This window comes from Excalfactoria chinensis, chromosome 16, assembly GCF_039878825.1.
Source record: "Excalfactoria chinensis isolate bCotChi1 chromosome 16, bCotChi1.hap2, whole genome shotgun sequence".
Classification (NCBI taxonomy): Eukaryota; Metazoa; Chordata; class Aves; order Galliformes; family Phasianidae; genus Excalfactoria; species Excalfactoria chinensis.
This window is the reverse complement of record NC_092840.1, coordinates 7714079-7740977: the sequence shown is the minus strand read 5'-3', so window position 1 is coordinate 7740977 and position 26899 is coordinate 7714079. Positions and strand designations below refer to the sequence as shown.

The 26899-nt window shown below is 52.5% G+C and overlaps 1 protein-coding gene across 21 annotated transcripts in view; it reads left to right on the top strand.

The window, feature by feature from the left end:
• NCOR2 (nuclear receptor corepressor 2) overlaps window positions 1–26899 on the top strand; it is a 157674-nt gene that overhangs the window by 30810 nt on the left and 99965 nt on the right. For 17 of the 21 annotated variants that reach the window (XM_072351408.1, XM_072351410.1, XM_072351411.1 and 14 more), the window contains exons 2-3: window positions 14414–14625; window positions 24234–24361. In XM_072351408.1, coding sequence (XP_072207509.1) covers window positions 14521–14625; window positions 24234–24361 — 233 coding nt within the window. In that variant the 5' untranslated portion in view covers window positions 14414–14520. Of the gene's footprint in view, window positions 1–3288; window positions 3501–14413; window positions 14626–24233; window positions 24362–26899 lie in introns of those variants that run through there. The other 4 variants (XM_072351403.1, XM_072351397.1, XM_072351405.1 and 1 more) reach the window with 4 other exon arrangements.

Genomic DNA, 26899 nt, shown 5'->3' with positions numbered 1-26899 from the left:
TTAAGTGCACGTTTTGCTGCAGTCTCTTGATCCAACGACAGGAAGGCTGCCTGGGAACGCCAGCTCTCACATAGATGCTTAGATGAGTTGTCTTCCCATCTCCTCCCCTCTTTGTGTTTCCCATCCAGCATCTTTCAGCTCATACGTACGTGCCATGTGCTTTCTTGTTTTGCCTGTGCAAGCAGCACTTCCTGACGTCAGGATGGGTTCCTGGAGACACAGCTTGGCCCATGCCAAGCTTTCTCCCTGCTAGCAGGGGCAGGTTTGCCAGGCTGGGTGTGCTCCGAAGGCTTTGGCTCATGGAGTGAAGGCTGGCTAACCCTTCCCCACAGCTGTGGCCATGCCAGAGGGTTTGCTGTTGTGCCATAGAATGACTTGGCAGGTGGGGAGAGGTGATTGACCAGAACAGCTTCCACTAATTGTCAGGCTTTTGTATTTGTTTTTGTGATTATTTTCTTTTAATAATTTTTTTTTTTGAACTTTAAAGCATGCATGACCGAGCGGTTTAATTAGCTGTGAGAACTGCTTGAAAGAACCTCCTGGGGCTTTCTGCCATCCTCGCTGCCTTTCCATGTTTCCAGCACAGCAGTTGCCGTGGGGCGTCCTCTGCTTCCGAAACTGCACTCTGATCTGTTAAGCTTTGGGTCTTCTCCTCTTCCTCCTGCCACCTCAAGGTGTCTCTGGGGCTGTGGATCTGCTGACAGGGAGAATATCAGCAGTGTCATGAAAGCTGTTGGGCTTCATGGAGAAGTGAGGCTTGACAGGGCCTGCCAGCACATGTTAGAAGCTGCCGACAGGTCGTGTTGCTGGAGACCAGAACTGGAATCTCCTGCTCCCCGTGCAGGGATGGGGACTCCAGGTGGCTTTGCAGGGGCTGGCTGGTTCTTCTCCAGGTCCTCATGCTGGGACCGTTTGCTGTAGCTGGCTAAGTGTGCTTCCCAGAGTCTGGGTGCTGGGATTGCATGTGGCCCTGACCCAAAGGGACCTGGGGAAACAGCGAGCTACCTTGCTTTGATGGTGCTAATCATAGCAAGGTTCTGCCTTGTGGTTCCGTAGTGCTGTAAGCAATGGTCAGAATTGGCTTCCTGATGTATTTTTCTTGTGCTCGTGGTTATTTTCTGTGGTCAGAGCTGTTTGTTTCTTGTTTTCTCCCAAGCATGAATAGATTATATCTGGAGCTGGTCTCTGTGCTACGGGACCTGCTTTGTCCTGATGCATCCAACCCACAGTTGGATGAATTACGGCAGAAGGTTCCTTTGGAGGAAAAAAATGCATCCTGTAAAAGGTGCTGCTGGTTGTTTTCCTTAAATCCTCAGACTTAGGGTTTGAGAGGAAAAAAATCATTAAGTGCTGTCTTAAAGCTGAATAAAGAAGCCAGTTCTGAATGCTTTAATGTCTTACAGATGCAGTGGGCTTGCAGGATTTTATTTTAAATTTAACAATGGGAGTTGGAGTGGCTCCAGTGCTGTAAAGAATAGCCTCTTTAATTAGGGTCTGAGCAGAGCGGCGTGCGCTGGGGTGCCATTTTGAAGTTGAAGCAGGGTTTGCAGTTGTTGTTCCCCATTTTGGATCACACATCTGAGTGCCCTGGATCGATGCGGGGATGCTCCCTGCCCAGAACAGGAGGGCTGGGCTGTGGAAGGGCAGCAAGGTTTCGTCTGAGTTATTCCTTATTAGCTCTGAGCTCACTTCTGTCCCTTTCCTGTGGCTCGTTGCAGCTGCAGGCACGTGTGTGGGAGACGTCAGAGCCAGGAGGAAACATCGCTTTTGTTTTTCAGCTCAGCCCAGCACGCAGCACAGCACCGTTCCCCCACCCGTGGCTTCCCTGGCATGGCAGCAGCACTCTGTGCATTCCGTTATTAGAGCAGTGACCGCTGCTGCTGGCCAGCGTGGGGGGGGTTTGCTGTGAGAACCAACTTCTTGCTCGGGTTTGCCACATCCTGGTTTGTGCTGAGAAGTGGAAGAGAACTGCTTGACTTTTGGTTTTACTCCCTCAGATTGTTTCTGTGCAAACTATTTCTCTTTGGCAGAGGGAAATGCAGCTTTGTAGCAAGGAGTGAGCCTGCCAGGCTAGGTACCGAGGAGCCTTTGTGGTGTGCAGTAGTGTGACCAACCAGTTTATCCCTGTCAAATAATCAATGCAACCTAAGCTCCGAGCAATATTATCACCTTGGTACATTAAAAAACAAACACCCATAGCTGTGCTCTTCAGTGAACAAGATGAAGAAAGCAGCATTGCTTTTCATTTGCCTTCTGGTCTCTGGGTGCTGACAGCTCCCAAAGGCCGTGCTCTCAGCCCTTGCCATATGAGCACTGCTTGCTTCTGTGGCCTGCCCGTGCCATCACCACCACCCCCAGCACCTCTGGGGCTTCCATGGCCGTGTTGGGAGCACTGCAACGCCGTTCTGAGCTCACTGTGTTTTTGTGGTGGCCTTGGCTCTGCTATTTTTTAATTTTCACTTTAATTTCTATTGTTTTCCTTGCTTGTTTGCTAACTTGCAAAATTCAGCAGAGGATCTCCCAGCCCTGGGGTGAGCATCCCGGGGTGTTGCAGCGAGCAGCTCCTGCCCCAGCTGGGTCTGTGCTGTCCATAGCATGGCTGGGGCCTGTGCTCGGGGGCTGTTTTTGCAGGCAGATAGTGCCATGCCACTGCCGTGAGGCACAGGGAGTTCTCCTGCACTTCCCACAGCTCCAGGAAGGTGGAGGAGCTCCTCGGGACGTGGGAAGCATCGTGCTTCCCTGCAGCCTGCAAGCCTCGGCCCTGCTCCCATGGGGCAGCACCGCACGCAGCAGTGTTGTTTTGCTGTCTGGCTGCTCTCTCTCCAGCTCGGCAAACTTGAGTGCCTCATGCGCAGCTCGAAGGTACCTGCTGAGCTGCAGGAGAGCACGCAGCCCTCGCTCAGCCCGCGGCGCTGACTGCAGATGCTGTGCTGCAGTCCCTCCTGGCTGGGATTTCGGCGCGTGGTGAGAAGTCAACAAACCCATTAAATCGGAAATGTTGCCGATGTGTGAAAGCAGCGCTGTGGCCGGGGGGGGAAGAGTGGGAGTGAGGCTGGGGCTGGGGGGGTGGCCCCTTTGTACCACCCGTACCTGCACCGTGGGGAGGAGATGGTTAACGCGGGGCCGTCGGGCCGGGTTGGCCAGGAGATAGCTAATATTTTAGAGGGTTTCAGAGCGAAGCTATAAAAAGGCCTCACAGTATTTCAGCTCCCCCATTGTCTGCTGGAAGCCAGCCAGCGTCGCCATGGCTACGAGGAATTATTACTGGCTGCCAGAGCTGGAGGAAAAGCTCATACTTTTGGCTTCAAAACAGGAGGGGTGGACTTATGTAATCCACTGTGTTTATAGGCTGAGACTGGCAGGAGCATTGAGAAATAATTACAGGCTTTCCATTTCATTTCCAGCTCGGTTCTAAGGCTGTGTGGCCTCTCTTATTTATTTATTTTGCTTTGCGCCGCTGGCCGTGCAGGATGCGGGGAGGGCTGCGGGGATGCTGCTGGGTGAGTGTCCCGCACCGCGCTCCTGGCGGAGGCGTTTAGACTGCAGTGGGCTGAAGTAGGCCACGGCAGAAGGAAGTTCCTTGGAGAAACTGGGGCTTGGCCCAGCGACATGGCAGCGCTGCCGGGGCTGGAGCCTCTTGCTGGAGGGGGGATGAGCTGTGTGTCCATGTGCTGCTTCCCGTGGGGGTCCCGTCCGTCGCTGGCGGACAGTGTGTGGGGTTTTGTTTTGAGAGGGTGGTGGGAGAGGGGGAAAGTTTGTGTGTGTTTTCTTCCTTTCTTGCTTTCTCTCCTCTGAACGTATTGGTCTCATGCGTTGCCGTGCTGGCTGGAGACAGATTTGTCAGCGCAATCAAAGCAGTTTTGCTGATGTTTGGTGCTCCGGAGAGGTGAATTGTGAAGTTAGCCTGTAATTAATGTGGGTTTGTTCGTCCCTGGATCAGTCAGCAGACGACGCTGTAATTTGGGTTTGCCTGAAAAGCAGCTCATGGTGTGTTTTGACTTCGGTCAGGCCAGTGGGAGTTTGCAGCTGCTGTTTTTGTACTGGCTGTTGCATAAAGGCGGTGATTGCTGGCGAACTGCTTGCAGAACTCTCCCTGTGGGTGATGCACTGGGGAGGTGCTCCGGGTGCTGCTGTCCCCTGCCCTGTCCTGTGGGGATTGCAGGGCCCTGCTGGAGAGCCGAGGCTTGTTGTGGGGTGGTGGGGCTGGGAGGTGTGGGCTGAGCTGTTCCTCGTGTCCTTCCACTCGTGTTTCCTTCAGTACGTGAGAATAACATTCCAGATGTGTCTTGTTAAATCCTACTGGCGCTGGGTGTAAAGCTAAGAAGCCTGTTTGTGGAGGGGAATGGAGAAGAATGCTTTGATGTGCCACAAACTTGCTGTAGCGGTTAAAAAGCGTATCAAGGCTGTAGTTTGCTGTGATTCTGACATCTTCCTTCTCTGCATGGGGACCTGCTGCACAGTTACACTCTTGGCCCATATCTGCGGGGCTGATTGGGGTGCAGTGTGATGGTGGGATGCCTCTGCAGGGCAGCACACGGTGCTGTGCTGTTTGGGTACAATCCCAGCCCGTGCTCCTTTGCTTGGCCCCAGCCTGAAACACACAGAAGACGTGGGACTGGTGTAGGTGTGGGTTTGTCTCATGCACTCTGCGGAGATAAATGGTGCTTCACGTGTTTCCTGTGGCTGCTGTGCATGCTCAGGATGGGCAGAAGCTCAGGAGCACAGGGCAGTGCTGTGGGGGCACTGAGCGCCCATGGAGGAGCAGGCACAGCTCGTGTTGGTGGGGATGCACAGTGCTGGACCAAATTATTCAATAACTTAATGATCCTTAATACTGCTCCAACTCCTACCACAGATGCTGTTGGACTCGATTGGAGTTAGATTTGTTACTGCAAGGTTTTTGTGTTGGCTTTTTTTTTTCCCCTCTTCCTCCGGGCTTCGTGCCAGGATGAACTGTATGTTCTGTTCTTAACAGTTATGAGTAATGTATGCGTGAATCTGTAACATAAGTAATACGAGGATATAAAATGTGTGAGTGTGCAGGATTCATGCGTCCCATGTCTGCACACACGCTCCGTGTGTGTTCGGCACGGCTGGAGCTACACTCAGCACAGAGCTGGCCTGGGGTTGTGGCTGCAGGGTGCTGCTCTGGGTGCTGCACTCCAGCTTGGTCCAATGGGATTTATTTTTTTTAGCTTGGTAAAAATGAGCTTTCTCTGGTTAATGATTATTATATATATATATTTATATATTTTTTTTTTAATGTGAAAAATGAGAAGGTGGCACGTCGCCAGCTCCCCCGCCTTCCTCTTCCCAGCTCCGATGAGGTCATTGCCTCTTAAAGTTTGTGCCGTGCATTGTGAGCCGTGGCAGGAGGGGTGAGAAGGCAGCCGGCATCCCTCCGCCTACCAGGAGCCCCGGGGCACAGCTGGGCTGTAAGCAGCGCCTGATCGAGGGGCTCTGTGGGCTGGGGACCGCATGGGGTGCAGCTCTGAGCGGGGAGGAGTGGGACCGTGGGTGCCTGGGCTGTGTGTGCAGGGTTTGCAGTCGGCACAGTTGTGGCATTCCTCAGCTGAGCTTGCTCTTGTGTTGATGTACTTTTCTTCGGGAATTTCCTCAGCTCTGTTTTTGAAGCAGGCTGCTCAGCAGGGTGTGAGAGTTCATGACCCCATGGAGGATCTCTCTGCTGGGACCTTTGTGTCCCCGGCCAAGCGGCTGCAGGGAAAAATTGTTTATTTTCTTGGACACCACACAGAGCTGCTTGCGAATTCCTGAGCTCTTCTTTTCTTCCCCACTGCCCTGAGTTCTTGGCTTGGTGGTTTGAGCGCTGCAGCCCATGGGGACTCCCTGGCTGCAGGGCTGGGGACCTGCTGCTTGGTGCTGGGCTGTGTGTGCTGTAGTTGGAGTAGGGGTGTGGATAAATTGGCAGAGCTCTGAAAGCACAATTTCACAGGTGCTGTCTGAATGGCAGCTCACTCGGAGCATACTCACTGACTCGTGCCTTTGCTGTGGGTCTCACTTGGGCTGGTGCTGTGCACAGCACGAGGATCCTGAGTGCACCTCTGCCTCTTACTGTCCTGCCCTGCTGCTGCTCCTGGCACTGCAATGGGCTGCATCAGTTCTGTGTGATCCCACTGGCTCTGCTGCTGCACAGAAATCAAAGCTCTGCTGTGTCAGAAAGAGGAACGGTGGGTGACAGTGGGTGTGCAGGTAGTTGAAAGAGTGAGAAGTAGAGCTACTTCTGGGAAAGTACCTGTGTGATGCCCATAGGAGCAAGTGTTGGTTTGCTCCTCCAGGTTCATTCCTTGGGACCGCGTTGCCCAGCTGCTTCCACCTGGGTTGCATCAGGGGGAGTGCAGAGAGGCTGGGAGGTGGGAGCAGGACCCAAACTGTGGGTGGCAGCTGTGGGCTCCATGTACTGGCAGTGTATAGCAGGGGTGCAGTGCTGCCCATCCACAGCTGAGTGCTGTGGGAGGTAGCACAGGGTGTGTGTGTAAGGGGGGGGGAAGGGCCCAGCACACTGCTGTGCTTCTGGGCAGGGAAAATGTGCTGTTCCATCACAGCCCCTCTGTTCTGTGGAAACCATGTCAGCATCCCACTAATGGCAGCTGCTGCTGCACCCCAGCACCATCCCTGTGCAGTTACTCTTTGTCTCTGCGCTGCTGCAGAGACGTTGGTTTTTTTCCTGTCCACACAACACAATCACTCCTTGTTAGCCTGTCCTGCTCTTTCCTCTTTCAAGGAAGGGAAGGAGCGGGGGAACCAGATCTGATAATTCCAGCGAGTAGAACTGTTCCCCTGAGCCCTTTATGAAGAAATAAAAGGCTCTCCTTCTCTCCGCTTCTCTTTGAGCGCGAGCACTTTACCCTCTTGGATTCCCTGCAGGCTCCTCACACTGCTAAAATTGAAACATCAAGATGTCTGAGGCAGCAGGAATTACCATCAGTGTTTTGACACCTGGAGGTACAGTTTCTATTAGCTTTCATATGAAAACAACACTGGTTTTGCCAACGGAGTCCCCGCTAAATAATGCACGAAGACCCTGCTTCTGACAGCGGGTATTTTGCTTTCACTTTCTCGGTCTCTTGGGTAACGACTTAATTTTTGTGACCACTCAGGACAAATAGACACAGGCTCACAGACAGCTGGAGGGTTGTGGGCACATGTATGTGGAACTCCCCGGCAGAGTCAATGATCCTGTTTGCTAATTAATGTGGAGAAAGGCTATTGAAGGTTGGTCTTTTGGGTTATTGGTTTGGGGTTGTTTTGGAAGCAGAATGCTGTCTTCCTGAGATACCTGATGGTCATTTGGCTTCGCTTTGTGTGGTGTGGGGTGGAGAGATGAGCTCTGGGTCACCGGGAGCAGAAAATGGGTGACTTGTCCTAGCACTGATGGTGCTCAGCATCTAACATATGCTCTGTGCCCGCTTCTGGGGGAAGCGAAGGGAAACAGAAGGGCACAGCATGTGGATGTGGCTGTCAGTAGTTAGAATCAAAGTGCAGTTTTGACATTTCTAACCTAATAAGTGGTGCTGTGTGTGAGCGCCTGCTTATTTTCCTTTTCACCGTGAGATGCTTTGACAGAGGAGTAAAGTCCCATTTTGACGTTTCTGTCATTTTAACTAGAGAGAGATTACAGTAAATTGGATTAAGTGAAAATCTTCTTCAGATGTTTGTGGTTTGGGCTGATTTATGGATAGATGTCATTTGAACGTCATTCTGCATTTGTTAAGCAGCTGCTTGATGGCTGCCCTATTGCTGCAGTGAGTCCCCGCGGCAGGGCTGGGTGTGGGGGTTCTCCCCATCCAGTCTGCCAGTGATGTCATGACGAAGGAGTCGGCTGCTGTCTGCTGGGGTGGTGGGGGTGAGATGGAGTCGTTGTGCGTGGGAAAGCAGGAGGCCTGCACTGAGAACTGTGTTATTTGCACGTATTGGTTTTGATTTCCAGCACAGTTTTGGGAAATACTTGTGATTCAAGCAGAAAACCGTGAGCTTTGAGTCCGGGCGTAGAGGCTTGTGGATTTCACTTGCGGTGTCTGGAAGGTTATTTGCAAGTTTCATGTTGGTTTAAAGTTTTGTACATGTACTGTGAGCTCACAAGGTCATGTTCTTCCTGCTCTGTGCCATGTAGAAAGGTGCCGGATTCCTTATGCTGTGGCGATGCCAGTTCTCAAGGTGCTGCCATGAGCCGGAGTAATGGGCTTCACCCATTACTGTGTGGCACCCAGCCTGCCTTCACACCTCCTGTTGGCACCGTGCTGGTTCTCTTTGCTTCTTGCACCTGTGGTCCCTGTGCCATAACTGATGTGGAGAGCACACAGGCATGTGTTGCCCTCATGTTGAAAGGTTTTGATTTGTGTGATTGTACTGGGAATACTGGGAACGTGAGGTTCGGTTCTTAAAAACATTCTGCATTATTTCCCATGATACGATTATTTGCAGAAGATCACACTACTGTGGGAAGATAACATTGTAATCCCTCTTAGTGGCTGATCTTATCCCCCCTGAGTGGCTGCGGTTGCATAAGGCACAGTGACCTGAGCTCCACTTCTTAGGGCTGTGGATGGGAGATGCTGTTCCCTTGTCCCCGTGAGCTGCGCGGTGCAATCCCTGCAGCTCTCCCAGGCCTGGGGGCTGCCCGCAGCCCCAGCTGCTCCCACAGATGGGCTCTTTCCCTCCGTGCCGTGGGTGAGTCGGAGCTGTCTGTGATGGATCCTCACTGCGACAGGCTCTAAGTGGAAACTCCCGGGGGAAATTAGCCCGCAGCTTTTGGCTTTATTAAATATTCTCCAGTGCCATCCCAAAGGACTGCTTTGTAGTGCTCGGTGATGTTTCATCTGTATTTTTAACATCACCTGCTGGAAAAGTGACCGTGAATAGCCTATATCCATGTTAAAGTCTATGTATTAGTGGTGGACAGCCGGCAGACAGCATGCTGTGTTCTGCAGGGCTGGGGTGTCCTGCTGCAGGGGAAGGACCCTGCTGGAGGTGCTGCAGGTGATGGTGAAGCTGGTAGCCCCCCTAGAGCTGCAGCCCACAACAACCCATGGAGCCTTTTATTAGAACACCCACCCGATGATTGGTTGAGCATGTATGAACTATTTGTCACCTTGAAATTGTGACCGGATGTATGGTAGCTCATAAAATACACTAAAGGCCTGAAATGCCTATTAGGCTATTGGAAACTGTATCTTCTAGCCTTGTCTGTGTATTAGAAGCATTTTTTCCACCTGTTGTTCAGCTTTCCATCTGCCTGAGCTGCACCGAGCTGGCCATGGGGATGAGCTGAGTAATGGGATATCTGAGTTGGAGGAGGAACCTGCTCCGGCTCGAGCAGTCCTGATTTGAAAGCACATTCAGTCAAAGCAGTGCAGATCTGCACAAGGAGAAGATAAAATTCCTCTGTCTGATGAATGCTGAGGTTGGGAGCTGCTGCTGAGGGATGCTCAAGTGGGCAGAGAGCAAAAGCTGCCAAGTGCAGCTGGTGGCCATCCCTGGGGCTGCCCATCCTCCTGGGATGCGCTCGGGCTGCAGGAGGCAGGTTGGGTCTGCTTGTTCCATGTGACAAAGGAAGTGAAGGTTGGTTTGCCTTTTCTGACTGCTTGAGTATTATTTTCCTGACTTTTTGCCTGCAGAGCATGTAAGTCCGGCCTCAGAGTTAAATCGTGGGAGATGCTGATTAATTGTGAGGGGGGGAAAGCAGCAAATTCCCTGTTGGGTAAGAGTTTACCAGTGGAGCTGTGACCTTGTTAAAACACATTAACTCAATAAAAGCCCGAGTGTTTAAAGACAAGTGACTTCTTCCTACCTCGAGGGGCATAATTAAGCTATTCCACACCCCTGAAAGCAGAGATGTGGGAGGATGGAGGAGCTCCCATCCTGCACACTAAGTCACAATGGGGTCAGGTCAGCTCTGTGAGCAGCACCCATGGAGCTGGGTCAGCTCTTTTTTGGGTAGTGATAATGATTAATAACAGTTTAGTGGTCACAAAACAGGGTGGGCCCAGTGAGGTGGTGGAGTTTCAGTCCCTGGAGGTGTTAAAGGGTAGTTGTGGTGCTGAGGGACGTGGCTTGGTGGGGATGGGCTGGTGATCCTGATGCACGCTGCCCATCCTGTGAGCTGCTGCCTGTTGGGTGCAAATGTTGAAGGTGTTTTGGTGCCTCTGGAGAGGCTTTGACCTCCTGGTCAGAAGCTGTTAATTACCCAGAACAGAGAAGCCGGACGTGCACAATTAATGGCTCCCACTTTCAGCCCTGGCTCTACCATGAGTGTAACAAGCTGCTCCTTTCTCTGGGCCACCAGAGCTGGATCTCCTGGGTTTTGTGGGGTGGAATGAAAGCAGCAGATGTGTGTGGGAGCAAATGGTCGGGTCCAGTCTTTAACCAACATGACTCATGGCCCAGTAATCACCCTGGGATGTTAGGAGAAGGGCCCTGAGCTGGGTTCAGAACTGGCCTGAGCTGTTGGGTTGGCACGAGGATGATGTGGGTGAAGGTTGGTCTGAGAGCCCCCATGGCTCTGTCGGTTACCAACTCATGGCACAGCCGCACGGTGCCGTCGTGCAGTTCTGAGTACCTTGGTTTACAGGTCATTTAATTTATTTGCAGGCTTTGTTTCAGTTCCCCAGGGCAATTTTGCTCCTTTGCACATCTTCCTATGGAGGCATTAAATAGTGCAGTTTGTCACAACAGTTCAGCTTTTATGCTGGCAGCCAGAGCTCTTCAAAGATGCTCGTGTGAAGTCGAGGCTCCTGAATCATTAGAGGATCATGAAAGAAAAAGAATAATTTAGAACGCGGAGATGTTTTGTCATCTTTGAAACCGGGAACGTGTGAAAGGAGAAAATGTTTAGCAGCGCGATCCGCCTCAAAGAACTCATCTTAGGGAAGCCAGAAAATGAATTTCCCCTCTTTATGCGGGATGTAAATAATCAAAAGTGTCACTCCTGAGCCGAGTAATTTGTTCAACAAAAGGATGTGGAGGAGATGACTCCTCAGCGCTCACGGCGCGCCCCAGACATCAGAGGGCCCATCTTGGCAGCGATGGAAGCAACGTGTTTGAAACCCAAATGAGCAGCGTGTGCTGTGCCATAAATACAGAAGGTTCGCAGGTGCTCCGCGCTCCCCCCGCGCTGCAGCCTGTGCTCTGCGTGTTGTTTCAGCCACGGCTGTTAACGTGCTGTTTAGTGTACTTGGGAGCATGGCTGAAGCGATGCTGAGCAACTGCTTTTCTCCTCCTTCCCCCTCCCTTGATGTTGTGTGTGTGTCTATGGGGCTGCAGCCTGCAGTGTGGGCCTGCTGTGTGGTGTGAGCTCACATTGCTGGGGGCAGCAGAGCTGTGTCCATCCGTGCTGTGCTGTGCCCCCAGTGCTGCCCTACACTTCCCTCCTCCTTGCTGGCCACACTCAGCCCTCACTGCCTTCCTCCCTCTCCTCCTCCAGCCCCATTTCCCCTCACCGTCCCAGTGCCCCAGTGCTTGTGGTTGTTTGTTTTGTTCTTTATTATTATTTTTTCTTTATTTCCTCTTCGGGCATTTCCATTTGTCTTTGCAGATCATCTTCAACAAAGGCCTCACGTGGTCCGTTTGTTTTCTATTTCCAGCCTACATTTAAAAATAACTCCTTTGTTCCATGAATGGCCTGTGCCTGGATCCAGACCCCCTTTCCCTGCGGGTTTCTTTCTCCTCGCTGTTGGCTGTCAGGACCTTTCCTGGGACATCCCATCACAGCAGCTCACCCAGAGCTGCCCTGCGGAGCCGTGAGCCTGGTGTAGCAGCTCCGCTTGTGAGTGCTGGCAGAGGTCACCTCAGGGCAGAGCTGAACACCGTCCCAGGCCCAAAATAGCTTGGTATGATTTGGAACGCAAGTCCTGAGTCCTGCTTTATGGCTCTTGGTGCTGGCAGGGGCAGAGTGGAGTCCTCTGGTGCTGGGGTTGGTGCCGGGGCTGTGTGAAGCCACAGTGGAAACTGGCGGCTCCCAGCAAGGAAGACCTGTAGTGTCTGTACCCACACCTGCACAGAGAGGAGAGCTGGTTTGCTGTGAGCAGCCCAACCTGCAGCAGCAGCAGGAAGGAGCCTGGAGCAGGGCAGTGCTGGGCCCTTGTGCTCATCGGGCTCTCCCAACCAGCCCTGCAGTGTTACGGCTCTCCAAAGGCAGCACATCCCATGCAGGTAAAGGCTTTGAGCCTGGGGCTGGACTAACCTCTCATCCACGCTGTGCAGCTCAGGGTGTGCCTGATCTTTCCTGTTGACCCTGTGCTGCTGTTTTAATTTAAAACCTCTGTACCCTGCTGCGATTGAATGCTACTGTGGATTCCTAGGCTGCAGACACTGATGTTGTTTGCTTTGTTATTCTGAATAGAGCCTTAAATATATGGCAGGCGGCCGGCTCGCCTATTGAAAGGACTTAACAGATACAGTACATACAAATATTTGTGTCTAATGTCAGCTGTCTTCCAAGAAAATTTCATGCACATATGGGTTAGACAAGCCTATTATCATTGCAGGGAGGTTTCTTAGGAACGTCCCTCAGATCGTTTTCATTACATCTTAATGATTTTTTGCTTCTGCCTGTCTTTTAAAAGAACGTGTTGGGAAGCTTCTGAGCGCTGTGCCCATGCCTGGGCTGGGGGTGCCCCTTGTAATGGGGCTTTGAGCCCTCATGTCATGGGCTGCATTCTGACATCATCCGCAGCCTATCTGTGATCAACCACAAGTTGAGTAACATTAATTTAGGTTTAAGAAACAGAATATTCTGTTAAGCTTATTTCAGCGTGTCTTTGTTGTTTAGTGTTTATTTTATATTCAAGAAGTCTGCTCTCATTGGGACCTTTACAGCTTCTATAAGGATGGATAATTGGGTACTTTCTGTGAGCTGGCAGTGTCTTGTCCTCGCCTTCAGGCAGAGGAACCGAGGCAGCCCCTCACCCTGGTTATGCTGCATGTGAGCCAAGGATCCAGCCAGGAGTCTTGCCTTGCTTTGGAGCCGGTCCTTGGGATGTTCCTGGGCAGGGAGAGGCATGGAGGTGTTGGGGTATGGATCTGGGAGTCTCCTTGGGGGGAGGAAGCAGATGAGCTTGGAACCCCCCCTCAGTGCCTGCAGCCCTGTGTTGGGGCCAGGTTTGCCAGCAGCCTCTTGCTTTCTCCTGTTTCTAATCAGATTGTAAATCTCATACCTAGCACTATAATGGCTAATGCAGGTCTGTGGATAAAACATTCCCTGATCAAGGCTCCAACCAGGGGGGAGAAATACTTTTCCGGTGAGACAACGTCTGTTCCTCATCAAAATCAGTTGAGAAAAGTAGTAACCAAACAGCCCAGATTTAAAGAGCCTGGCTGTGCTATTTCTGGTTTATTTCCTATTAATCTGCTCCTATTGTTTGCATTCCTCTTCTACAAACAATTAGATAACAATGTGTCCCCAGGGCACGGAGCGCTCCTGGAGTAGCTGCATGCCAAGGTCCTGGTGTGCCCTGTGCCCACAGGATGGGTTCTGGTGGCACCTGCAGAGCTGTCCTGCTGCTGTGCTGGGCGTGCTCCTTCAGTAGCAGCATTGAGACACCTCTGCATTTCTGCCCTCTGTAACCCTGATGGATGTATTGGTGTATTTCCAAGCTTGGCCTCTCTGTAAGTGATCTCCTTGTGCTGTGTGTCGCTGCTGGGGCCGTTGCTGTGTTTTGATTTGGTTTCTGGCTGTGTGGACGTGGGCAAACCAGCCAGGCAGCCCCGTGCCTGCCCAGCACAGATAGCGAGCGCTCCATCGCTGCGGGCTGATCTGTGGTCTTGCAGGGAAAGAAACTCTTCCTCTTTTTTTTTCCCTTTCCCACCCATTGTTGGTTTCTGCACACGCCAACTGCTGTTTCAGTTGAACTGTGCTTGGGCTCACTGCTCTCCCTGTGGAGTGAAGCTGGGCAGCTTGCAGCCCCGCTGGCTCCCTGCAGCTCCCTCTGGGCCAAGGGGAGTTCTCCCACTGGTTTCCCAACTGTGCTGCAGCTGCAGAAGGAATTGCAACACATGATAAGCCGCCACGCGTGTGGGCGACCGGTTTGTGAAAGTACCCTCTGTGGTACTGGATCCTAATAAGGAGGGCTGATTCAATACTGATGTGACACTGGAGGTGTGTGACACACTTCAGCCCCGAGTTATGGGCAGTGAGGTGCCTGGCTCCTGCTGGCGGTGGGGGCTGCCTTGTGGGTGCAGGAGTTGCCGGGGTTGGGAAGGAAGGCACTGTGCTATGGGTGCATGGAGGTGTGAGCAGCTGGAGGGACCTTGGGGTGTGGTGTGGGGGGAGCGTGCAGGAAGCAGGGCTGGTGTTGAACCGTGAGAGCGGTCAGGTTTTGGGGATCATCCGAGCCTCACTGCTGGTTGTCTTGTGGTTGACTGGGTTTTAATCTGCTGCTTTCCTCTTTGCTTGCAGTTGTTGCATGACGAGGAAAGCACGCTCATGATGAAGAGGAGCTCTTGGCTCTCCTAATCTTCTGTTGGTGATTTGGAAGCAGCCATCGCCGCGTCTGCTCTTTCGACATGTCCGGATCTACTCAGCCTGTGACACAGAACTGGCGTGCCACCGAGCCGCGCTACCCTCCGCACGCCATGTCCTACCCGGTGCAGATCGCCCGGCCGCATGCGGTAAGACAGGAGCTGCCTTCCCTGCTACCCCTGGTGCTGGGCAGCAGTTCCTCTGTGCTGGTCTCGGATGTGGCTGTTACGCAGAAGTCAGAGTGTTTCCATGCCCATGATATGGGATTTCACCCTTCTCTCCCATGCAGCCCTGCTCTGTGTGCCTGGTAGTAATCCTGTGAGGCAAGGAGCAAATCTGCTGATTTTCTTTTCTTTTTTAACATTTTGTCTTTCCTCACGTTTTTCCCCTCTCTCCTCTTCGATGTGTACTCTCGTCTCCTGTAGCACTAGGCTGTGTGTTGAGGTGAAGGCTGGCAGTGTTTTGCTGAATGCACTGGGTTAACTCACTCGATCTTGCCTCTCCCTGTGCCTTGTCACTCACATCCCTGCTTGCTCATCCTGGCTGTTTGACTGCTTTAGGTTTAAGCTCTTAACAGGAAAAAAAAAAGCCCTCTCCTTAGTGGAACAGCTTTAGTCAGCTCAGGCTGCTTAAATGAATCTTATTAGGTGCTGGAGTGTGGTGTGCACTCTCCTTGCTGAGCTGCAGCACGGTGACCACAGCCGGTACGGTGCATGTAATGGGAGTTAGCGAGGTGACCTTGTCTCAGGGTTACACTGCTGATGGTGAAGGCTATTGAACTGTGAAACTCCTGCCGTGATGAATTTAGGGTTTGACTTGAAAGCCTGAAAATGCAAGAAATGTCAACGAAGAGGTGAAATTTCCCTGTCTGCCTTCTTTGTTGGGCTTTAACAGAGCAGCATGTAGGGCAGAGCCGGAGTTTGGAATGGCTTTGAAATAGGAACATACAGAGGGTGCAGGACAAGCTTTTGGCTGAGTTAACTGGCTCGTCTAGATTGCTTGGGGTCTGCATGGTTCCACACAAAGAGGCTTTTCATCCAGGCTATGAGACAGGCTGACCTGGTTTGATCTAGGGGAGTTTTGCTTCCACTGGTATGAGCGTGTTTATTTGGGCGGTGGGTGGAATGAGAACGTTTGTCTCAACAAGAAAATCCCTGTTCTGTTTTTATCAGAAATTTGAGCCGGAGATGTGACCAGGTGAGCAAGGTCTGCTGTTGTGCAAAGCCTTGACTTAAAAACAGCCCGCCGAACCTCAGGGTGCAGGGGGATTTTAGAAGAGAGCAGGTGGTTTCTAGCTTTGGGGTGAAGTCCTCGTCCCTTGCCAACCCACAGCTCTCCCTTCATGTCACGTCAGCAGAAAGACCCGAATGGGGCAGTTGTTTGCAAGGCAGACTGAGCTCTGGGTTTCTCCAACCTGTCTTGCTCTCTGGCTTGAGTGAATACTGTTTTTATTCTGTCCTATTAATGTTGGAAGAAGTTGCTGTCTTTTGCTTCTAGAAGCTATTTTTACAGCCATGTGTAATCTTCCAAAGTTACGCGATACCCTGTAGGTGTCTGGGTGCAGGAGAGCTTGAGGTTTTCAGCTGGAAGGCCAAGCAAATCCTCCTGCCTATGGGTGGGAGCGTGCCAGCCCCATGCACACCAAGCACACCCCCCTGCTGGGGGGCAGGCAGCGCCGTGCCATGTTGGGAACTGGCTGGACTGTGGCTTTGGGGATGGGGCTGCTCTCTGGTGGGGGTTACTTGGGAGAGCTCCTTTGCTTTGAAGCTGCTGTGCTGCTTCACATTAAAAGTCAGTGGTATTTGCTTGCATGTGTTGGCCAGGTCGGTTTTGTCATGGGGTGTGTTTGCACAGTGAGAGCTTGTTTGGAAGAAAGCAAGAAAGGCCAAAACCAACCCAGTGCTGGCGTGCCTCGCATCTCATTAGGTCTCGGTTCTGGGTTGCTGCATTCCACGACATCCTTTCATGCGAGCTGGGAACTTGCTGGCCCTGGGCTCCTTCCCTGACTGAGGAAGCGGCCCGGTCACCTCCTGGGCACATGGGGCTGAGCACAGCGGGATGCGAATGGCATGAGAACAGAGCTGAAGAATTGCAGTCCAGCTGTGACGGGTGCACCCAGGAAACACAGAGCAGCGGGAGTACTGAGCTCCACAATGAGCCGTGACACTATTTTAGTCTTGGAGACACTTCATGAAAAGTGATTTAAAGGATTTCAGCTGTTGGATTTCACAGATGAGGCAAGCGGGAGTAGGCGTTGTGAAGGGGCGGGAGGCAGGGGAAGCAGGCTGGGTGTTTTTCTGCTCCCTGCACACCAAACCTGAGGGAATATCCAACAAAAAGGGTGAAAAAAGAGGCTCTTCAAATGAACCTGCGGAAATGTGCTTGGTGTGTATGGGTACCGGGTACTGCCTCCCAGCAGCCACATCCAGGAGCTGCTGCTGGAGGAGATCTAGTAGTGGGTGAGCAGGGCTTTGTGTGCTGGTTTGGCCCACAGGTACCAGCTCTGGGGAGGGCTGTGGGCCCGCAGGGCTGGCCCTGAGCTCAGCGTGGTGCAGCTGGCAGCCTTCTGCAGGGTGGGCTGCTCCCATTGCCCTGCGGCCTCCTCCTGTTTCTCCTCTTCCTCTCTGATTCGGTGCCAGCTGCTGCTCAGCAGGCAGACAAAGTGTGGTATCTTATAATGACCTGAGATTTAATTCCATCTTATTAAAAAATTACTTACAAAACAACCTTGCCAAGTGCGCGTGCTTTTAAAGGGAAGAAGTTTAGGTGGAAAGATTCTGTTCTGTTTAAGAAAAAACACCAACAACGAGCAGTGTTTTTTTTTTTTCTTAAGAGGATTACAGGGTTGTTGGCCAAACTGCAGGTGAAGCGTGTTAGTTTTCCATATTAATTAGCTGTAGTATTGGGCAGCTGAGCTGATTCTATCATGTTCTGCTTGGAAACAGAAGAATTGTTTGAATGCTTTGTGACCTTTAGCTAAAGGTGAAAAAACGCATTGCTTACGCTGTTAACCTTCTAATGTGTCCGAAGTTCATGCTCTCTCAAAGCAAACCTCGGCATGAATGATATTCCTTTTCAGGCAACCTGCAGATATTCTCTGTAAACAGATCGATGTCCCCACATAGCACACGTCCCCTGTCCTCCTAGAGCCCCTCTGTGGTCACAGTAGGGTGCTCCTGGTTCCTCGCTGAGTGCCTGGATCCTTGCTGTGCTGTGTTAGCTGGGTGCATGCTGCCATTGCCAGAAGCTGGCTGTCCCCACACTGGAGCAGCCTCTGTTTTGGGGGTACTTTTGCAGTATTTTGTTACTTACTGGAGATATTAGTCAGGATTGGCGAGCAGTTGGGGTGTATGCACATGCTCCATCCACATTTGAATTGTGGTGGTGTGGCATCCCCTTCCAACAAAGCCCTGCTCCCCACCCAGTGCAATGGAAACATGAGCTTCTCTCCTTAACCCCTGAGCTCCAGCTTTCACAGGCCTTTGTGCTTTCTGCCCATCCTCCTCTCCTGTCTGGGAGCAGCTCTTGGTAAGTCGCTGTTGTTCCTTTGCTAACACCTTGCAAGGCATCTCCTGTGCAGGAGCGATTGCTCACTTTTTGGCCGGGCACTTTCTCATCCACCTGAACCAGAGGCACGAGGTTGGTGCAGACTGGTGTGCTGATGTGATTCTTTGGCCAGGTAGTGGCCTGGGTGGGAGTGTGGCCTTCCCTGCATGGGCTCTTCCCAGCAGCTGCAGCAGAGCAGGTTGTTTTGCATGGAGCTGCATGTCTCTGGGATGTCTCCATGACAAGGCAATGAGTGGCATCACGATGGTAGGTGAGCACAGGGAGGGCATTGCAAACACAAAGTGCCTCTGCTGCTGTGGTGGGTTGTTTTTTGTTTCTCAGAATGCTTATTCACACTTCTATCTCCAGCAAGCAAAATGTCATTCTGTGTCAGTGCTCCAGGAACTTGCAGAACGGAAGAGTTTCTGGTGCCAAATGCTAAAATCCCCCCAGGCTGCAAAGAGCTTCCTCCAACCATCTCCACAAAGTGAGAAAAAGCTGCCAGCTCCCAGCTGTGCAGCCGGGTAGGGGACATCACTGCCAGCTCTGCAGCCCACAGCCTCCAGCAGACAGCCCAGGGAAGGACTTGAGCAGCTAAAGCCTACCTTGGAACTTACCCACTGTGATCAGTTCTTCCATGAGAGCTCAGAACGGTTCCTCCTGAATTGACTTGAGATTTGCAGTGCGATATTGCATGAGATCGGTGCAGCTGAGCCATGGTTTTGGGAAAATTGGCTTTGTGATGCAAGTGAAGGAACAGAACACCTAATTCCCTGCCCCGGGGTTTCTCTCTCCATGCCAGGACTGAGTTGCTGGCTTACAGTAGCTGCTGTGAGCAGGGCTCATTTTCCCTAGGATACAGCACTTACACAAAACAACTCTTTCTCTTCAAGTCGAATTTTATGGCAGTTTCCTAATCTACTTTTTGGACGGGAGTTGATGGAGAGGATACTGCTTTGCTTTTTGTTGATTTCAGAGATGTAAATCCGCAGGGGAAGAAAAAACTTGGTGCATATGTGGTTTGGCAAAGGTAGAGCTCCACTAATGCTGCTTTTGGAGGCGTGAAGCAGTCTCCTGAGCTGCCAGCTTGACTCTGTGCTGCTCCACCAACCCCTGTGGTAGAAATGCCTTTTGCAGGACTGGGGGTTCTGCTGCTTGTCACTGAGAGTCATTTACATGCAAAACCGTGAGCGGGTCAGGTTCCTTGACATGAAGATTTTGTTGTGCAGTTGTAAGGAAGTGTAGCTGGGAGCTGAATGGGGGATGTGGGAAGGCAGCAGGGTGGTGATGTATGGTGGGGGACTGCTGTGGAAGAGGCATGATGATGAGCAGAGTGACCTGATGATTTTAATGTGCATCATAGACTCATAGAATTGCTTGGGTTGGATGTTTGGGGTTTGGCACGTTGCTCACCCCACAGCAAGGCTCATGGCTGGGAGCAGCTGCAGGAAGCCGAGTGCCCAGTGTGCGGATGGGGGGAAAGGGCTCACTGCTGGCTCAGCGGTGCCTGGATGTGACTGGGGCAAAAGAAGGAGCCAAAAGTCTTGTGATGGAGAGAAATTCAAATGCAGCCCTGCGATGAATGCGCTGCTGTTCTGTGTGTGGCCCTGGCTGCGGGGACAGGCTGGCTGCTGGCCTGACACCAGGCGCTGGTCAGATGACTGGGAAGCCAGAGGAGCTGGGGGCTGCCCCCACCACACCCCGTCACTTCTTGTCTGTGAATGGCACATTCAGATGGGACAGCCACACATCGCTGACAGGCCTGGTTTGTGCAGAGGGAGGGAGAGAAGGCGTCAGGAAGGATGCATTGCTGTGCAGCTGCCACGGACACTGATGGTGCTGGCAGCAGCCACAGCCTCCGTGCAGGGACGGCAGCAGCGATCGATGCCTTCCAAGAAGAGGCCACGTGCACTGTGGTCACCTCCTGAAACAAAAGGCCAACTCAGCAGCGTCTGCGAGGTGGATGGCAGAGAGGCTGTGTCAGAACAATGAGGGCGTTTGTCTTTTCAGCACATGTTGCATCCCTGTAGGCAAGATAAAAATGCATGCATTCAGCCAGGTTTTCATTGCCGACCTTATCTCCAACAGTACAGCTAATTGTGAAGCTGTTGGTGTTGGCTTTTAGTTTTTTTGAATCCGCAAAGATCTTGACCCAGGCTTTTGGGAAGGATGTGGGACAGACAGCAGAGTGCCCGGGGCAGCCTGCAGGGATCAGTGAGAGCAGTGATGCTCTGGAGGTTTGCTCTTGCTTCTTGGGTGGGTGCTGCTCCTTTATGCTGGGGCTCTGTCCCCATGCAGCTTCCTCCCAAACCTCCTCCGACCTGAGTCAGCTTTAGGCAAAGTTTTTTCTCCAGGCAATGGCTCAAAAGTGCATTTCTCAGTCTGATGAGCAACTGCTGCCAGTGCCAAGGAGTATCCAGGCACCAGAGAGCTTTTCCTTTTATTGCTAAAATAGGTCACAGTCATTGCTGGCAGACTGAGATTTAAAGCAACTTCTTTATTTTTTGCTAAGTTCAGGTGTGCAGAGCGGAGTGGAGATGTCTCTTGTCCTTTGGTGAGGTGCTGGTGGTTGGGTATGAGGAAAAGGTTCTGCAAGGGGGACGTGGAACGGGCTGCCCAGGGCTGTGGGCCCAGCATGGAGCTGCTGGAGCTCATGGAGTGTCTGGGCTGTGCTCTCAGATACAGGGTTTGGATGGAGACAGGGTGTTGGACTCGATGGTCCTTGTGGATCTCTTCTGACCTGGAGTGTTCTGTGTTTCTGTGAGGATGGCATGGCGGACCCTGGGACTGCTCCTGCCGGGTGTCAGTGCAAAAGGAGGGTGGTGGTTTTAAGTGAATCGGTCTTATTTTGCACTGAAGGTCAGTGGGGAGCTCCTGGTTACTTTCTCAGGCGGAGATGTGGTGAGCAGCAGGGCTGGGCCTCGTGCAGGCAGCTCCAGCTGTGCTGCAGGTGCTCGCCTGGCTGTGCTGGACATCCTGTGGGCTCATTCCAACTAAAAGCCCTGGGTGTTTACGCTTGTATTTCTGCTGGTAGGTGGAAGAGAGGAGCAGCAGGTTGCTTGTTTTACCGCGAGAGCAGCTCCGGGCTTTGTCTCCTGCAGGCTCCTCACCCTCAGGGCCCGATGGGAGCAGATGGAGCAGGCGGTGATGCCGTGGCTGCACTCACGGTCAGGCTGCAGCACTGCCTGGTCCTTGTGCCGCAGGCAGAGCCCAGCCTTGCAGCCAGCCTCCATGCAATGCCCTGGCTCAGCTCAGGCAGCTGCAGGTGGGGGAAGAACAAAGTGTGCTGGTGAGTGCACGCGTTCAAAACAGAAAGTGAGAGAGGCAGGCGGCCTGTGAGCTGAGCACAGCCATTGGGTGGGCGCCTGGGTTATCCCCAGGTCAGAGGGCACGGGGAGGATTTCGCGGGAGATGCTGCAGTAGGTAAGGCAGCACTGAGAGCTCTCACAGAGCAGCTTGCTTTCTTCCTGGGGCTGTCTGCGTTTCTGTGCCGCTGAAAGCTTTCCTGCAGCGTTGCGTTGGGTCTCCTGGCTTTATAGAGTTTGATTATTGTATTTACATGAGCTCGATAGAACTGGGTTATGCAGGGTGAGAGGATCTACCAGGAAAAGGAGGGAGACGGCGCTCTGAGCTGCCGCACTCAGGAAGAACGCACCGAGTCCTTGAGACTGAGCAGCAGGCGGGAGGTGCAGCACATTGCACTCCCCGCTGGCAGTGCAGGATGGCTTGCTGGGAGCCTGCCAGGGCACCTTCTCCATCTGCAGCATGAGGAAGTGTATTTTAATGAGTCCGCTTTTGGCTTGTTAGCGTTTTATTTATCTAAACGTTGGCCTTGTGCTGCATGGCTCTGTCGCGGTGATTTATGGCACCGTAGCACGCTGTGTCTGTCCAGTTCAGGTGATGCTGCTGTTCTTGCAGGCTCAGCCCAACCAGCTGCTCTGTGTGCTGTGGGGCCGGGAGCCGTGCAGAGGGACCTGCTGCAGTGAGCCTGCCCTGGGCAGGTTTCTGGCTGTAAGGGACTGAATCCAACCACTCTGTAGAGACTGGGGGTTTGCAGCAGCCTCTTCTGATGTTGCATTGGATGCTGAAGGCTGCCCGTGGCTCCAGCTGGATGCTGAACTGCTGTGTAGGTTCAAACCCCGCTGTGAGGTGCTGTTGGTGGTGGTTGCAGTGCTGTCTCTGTGCTCTGTGCCTCACAGCCCTGTGCCTCTCCGTGTCCTTGGGAGAAGGTGCTGCCCATCTGCATTGTGAGCAGAGCCCTGAGCAGCTCTCTGCTGGGTTTCTTCAAGGTGGTTTGTTCCAGTACTACTGCAGGTGCACGGTTTGGATGGGGATAATGTATAACGTAGATTTTCTGTGTCGTTTTTCTAATTTTACTTAGCCAGCTTCTCCCTAAGCCTTGCAGATAGGACTTGCTGCTTCTCATGCGTCTGTTCCTTGCACACAAGATGGATTGGCCTGGGCCAGGGCAGCGCTCCAGCACGGCGCAGTGCCAGGTGCTGTGTGAAGGACGAAGAGCAGAGCAGTGTGTTTCTGGGCCTGGGAGGCACAGACAGCTCGGCCTTGTTGCTGCATTTCGGTGTCACGCTGCTCCCAGCACAAGGATCCGACCTTCCCTTCCTGCCCAGCAGCTCCTGTAGATTTCCAGCTCTGCTCCTGCCCTGGGAGCTGCGTCCCAGTGGGTCTCCAAAGCACTGCTGAGCAACACTGAGGTCTCTTGTGGAGGCAGCCCATAAACCTTTCCGGTGTTTGTGTCTGCAGAGCACGCCCCTAGCTCACACTGTAACACACTGTAGTAACTTTCTATGCAATTAATCCGCCTACGTCCTGCCGGGTCTCCCTTGGTTCCTTTAATAGTTCATCACAGGGTGCAGAAACTTGTCAGTTTTGATTCCTGTAGCTCATTTTTCAGGTTATGTTTTCTTCCACCAAACTCCAATGTGAGCGGAGCAGTCGGACAGCGGTGCCCTGCATGGGGATGCAGAACTGGCCACAGGCTTGAGCTTCACCCGCTGCCTCTGGCTGTGCCAGGAGGCTCTGAGCTCCAGGAGCTGTTTTCTGGAGGATGTTGGTGGAGAAGGCAAAGCTGTGTGTGGGCAGGGGGAGAGGGAAGACAGATGGCTGTTGGGACACACAGGAGCCCTTTTCTCCTCTCAAGGGCACAGCCTTCCAGCCTCCCAGACAGGTAATTCTTGTTTGTACACCCTCAGCAGGTGAGTGCCCTGGCTGTAGGCCTGCTGGTGTGCCAGCTGGGAAGGCACGAGTGTGTTTTGCACATTGAGAGCTGAGGCTCTTTGCTGTGCACTGGGGTTTATCAGCCCTGGTTACATCCGATCAAATAACGCCTGTGCAGCTGTTGAGGCTGAGAGGTTTTCCCCTCCCAACTGCGAGTACTTGGCTTGGCTTTGGTGGGTGGTGCTTTGCTTTGGGTTTTTTTGTTGTTGTTGCTGTTGTTTTTGACCCTGACATTTCCTTTCCTTTGTGAGGCAGTCGGAGCTTTTGTTTGGAGTCATTCTGGGTGAGGGCTGTTTGAAATAGACTCCCAGGTGGGATTGGTTCTGATGTAAATAAGCGTCGGTGTTAGCAGGGATGTTCTGTGGCGGGGCTTTCTGTGCCATTGCTGAGGGTCTGAGTTAATTAGATGATTAGTCTTCTTTTCTGGTCAAGTATCTATTCTGCAAATAAAAAAAGAGCGATTGAAATGTAGGTGCTGAAATGATGTTGCTGGAATCAGTCTGTGGCACAGAGCAGGAGGGCTTCTTATTTAATTAAAATCGGGAACATACTGTACTGTACTCTCCAAGGGTCAAGGAACAAAAGGGACGTGCACATAATAAGTAGCATACCATCCTTCCGAGCCCCTTCAGCTGTGCCCAGGGGAGCTGTGTTTAAAGGAACAACGTTTGTCATCCTTCCTCTCTTCTTTATTTCTCTCTCTATGCCACAGTGTGGGTTACTGAAGCTGAAAGCATCCTGTGACGTTTCATGTTCTCTCACCTGGCTCTGAAGCCATCTCCAGCACAGCGTGGGATGCCAGAAGGCCCCTGTGTGCCCCGCGAGCAGCCTGGGCTGGGGGGCTGTGCTGCAGGGCTGGGGGGAATCACCTTGAGCTTCAGAGGAAGGGTGTTGACACGGTCCTCTCCGAGCTGTCAGGGCTCGCTTCGTTCCTGAAAGCTGCCATCAGCCTAATGAGCTGTGTCTGTTTCCACAGGACGTGGCACTGCTGGAGTACCAGCACCATTCCAGGGACTACGCTTCGCACCTCCCGCCTGGGTCTATCATGCAGCCGCAGCGGAGGAGGCCGTCCCTGCTGTCTGAGTTCCAGCCAGGCAATGAAAGGTACCTTGGGCTGCTCCCGGGGTCGGGGGGAACCCAACTATGGCTGCAGTTGTTTGCACAGCACTGGGGTGTGCAGTGGGGCTCTGCACAACCTGCTTCGTGTGATGTTGGGTACTGCTACCAACTTAGTTCATGCGAGCAACACCTTCTGGTTTCTTCTCTTGTGCTGTCACGCGTTTCATAGACATGCTACAAAAGCGATCACTGTGCACGCCCCATCTACGAAGCTGCATTGCTGGTTTAGGCGTGTGGTTGCCCGTGCTGATGGGAGGAGTGCAAATAGCTCACTGCCACTATTCTCCCCCACTTCCTCTGGGGTTGCTCTTCGCCCTCCCAGCTCTCACTGTTATTGTTTCTCTTTCTGAGCTCCTCTCACAACTTTCCCCGAGGTGCTGCGCTCCCTCCCGCTGCCCTTGCGGCTCTCCTGGTGTCACCAATGATGACTTCAGTTGCCTCTCTCCTTAGGCCGCGGTGTTTGGGTGCCGCTGGGTTGGGCGCTGTGGGGCTGCAGCTGCATGAACCGCAGGAGCTTCTCTGTTGTCAAGGCCGTCGCTGCGGCTCTCTGTTTCATCACAGAATGCTGCTCTCTCACAGTTTCTCTTCTGCATTTGATGCTGTAGTGGTTCTGCAAAAAATAAAACAAAAAAAAATTGCCTGGAAGTGAAATAACCTTGCAGCAGTAGATGTATGCAAAGTGGGGTTTTTTTTGGTGCTTGTTCCTTAGGCTAAGAATACAAGTAGTGCAGAGTCACTGAGCTGCTGCTTGTGGCCAGCCAGAAATGAGTCTGCTTCTCTAAAACTGTAATTGTTACGGGAGAGGAGAAAAAGAGCTCGGGGTGGTGGTTGCTGAAGGGCACAGAGCAACTGGAGCACTGGGTATTTGGCTAGAAACGCAGCCAGCGTTTGGGTCAGGTTGGGTGGATTCAGGTTGGTGCACAGCAGAACAAAAAGAAAAGCCCAGTGGTAACCTGGGTGGGCTCTACTGGTTGTGTCCAGCACAAATCTCTGCACTTAGTTTTGAGCTGACAGTCAAGTGGATGTGGGTAAATGAGTTGAACTCTGGGACTCAAACTAAGTGGAGTTGAGGTCGGGGAGGTGCTCATCCCTTTGGCAAAGACAGCTCCCATTTCTCTGTATCTTTAAGTGCTCCATGTTAAAAGCTCTCCCACAGACTTTGCTTTTCTGTCATTGTGGCATGGGGACCTTCCCCAAACCAGAGCCTGCTGTGCTGTAAATGGGCCCTTCGGGTGTGTGGTTGCTCACTTGAGTGCTCCAAGGCCTTGCAGCTCCCCAGAGCGGGTTGGGTTGGATGTTGGCATTCACCCCCAAACCCAGTGCTGATTCTGGCCCAGGGAGGGCAGTGGAAGCTGCTGAGTCCTCTTGGCAGGCTGATGCCAGGAGCATCTGTAAGCACTTTGGCTCTGTTCCTGTGCTGGGGTTGCTGGGTTTGAGCTGAGGCAGCTGGCTCTCAGCACGAGGGCAGGAGGAGGGAGCAGTGGCAAACAAATGATGTCTGTAGAGCAGGCACGGGGGGATGGATGCAGAGGGGCACAGGGCGTGTTGTCTGCTAGCAGGAGTCTCATCCAACCCAGCCCTGCAGTCCCTGCCTGGCACCAGCTGGTGGGTATCAGGTTATGGGTTTCCTGACTGCTTTTCTGCCTCCCTGCTAACCTTGAAGTAAGTGTGAACTGGGGGGAAACCCTTCCAACCTGCTGGAATGAATAGGGCTGAGGTGGTACCAGGTTTGGGTGAATCCTGTATGGGTCGGCCTTGAGCAGTGGATGATCAGAACTCCATCTGTAGCAATTCTGCCTTGAGAGAAGGAAGGAAAACTCGAAGCATTTGAACATGATGCTATAGGGAAAGTTGGCCCAGTGTTTCCCTGCAGAGCCATGCTGCTTTCTGTGATGGCTTTTTGGTAGCAGGCTTTTTCTTGGAAGGACCCATGGACTTCCCCTCAGCTTGTTCAGCCAGCAGGACTGCAGGAGCAAGGAGGAATGCTTCATGGTCTGCTATTGGTACGCATTGTACCGGCAGCGCCTGCAGGGAATGTGCTGGCAGGGTGACAAGGAGTAGGGTTTTTCTCTTCTCTGTGTATCTTGATCCGTAAAGGAAATGAGAAGAACTGAGGTGAGCACTAAATGGCAGGTGCCAGTGGGTGAGGGAGCTGACAGATCCAAGAACCAGGCTTCTCTGGAGCAAAATTCCTTATTAGCGCAGGAATGCTGGGGTGGATGATGGCTTCACCAGCAGATGTGGTTGTAAATAAGCGATGTGCATATTAACACAGATATTCTGCCTTTATCCAGAATGAGATGAGTCACTGTTTTCATAGGAGATTGCTTTAGCAGTTTGTGAGACCGTGCCCTTTATTCCAAGCCGTTCTGCTTAGCAGTCGTAAGCACTTCGCAGAGTTTCCCAGCGTTCCTCTGAAGTGTGATATTTTGGATACGCTGAGCAGCTGCCGTGTCTCCGCAGCCATCCGAGATAGCCGTGTGCAGTACAGCATGAGAGCAGGCCTAATTACTGCGCTCACTG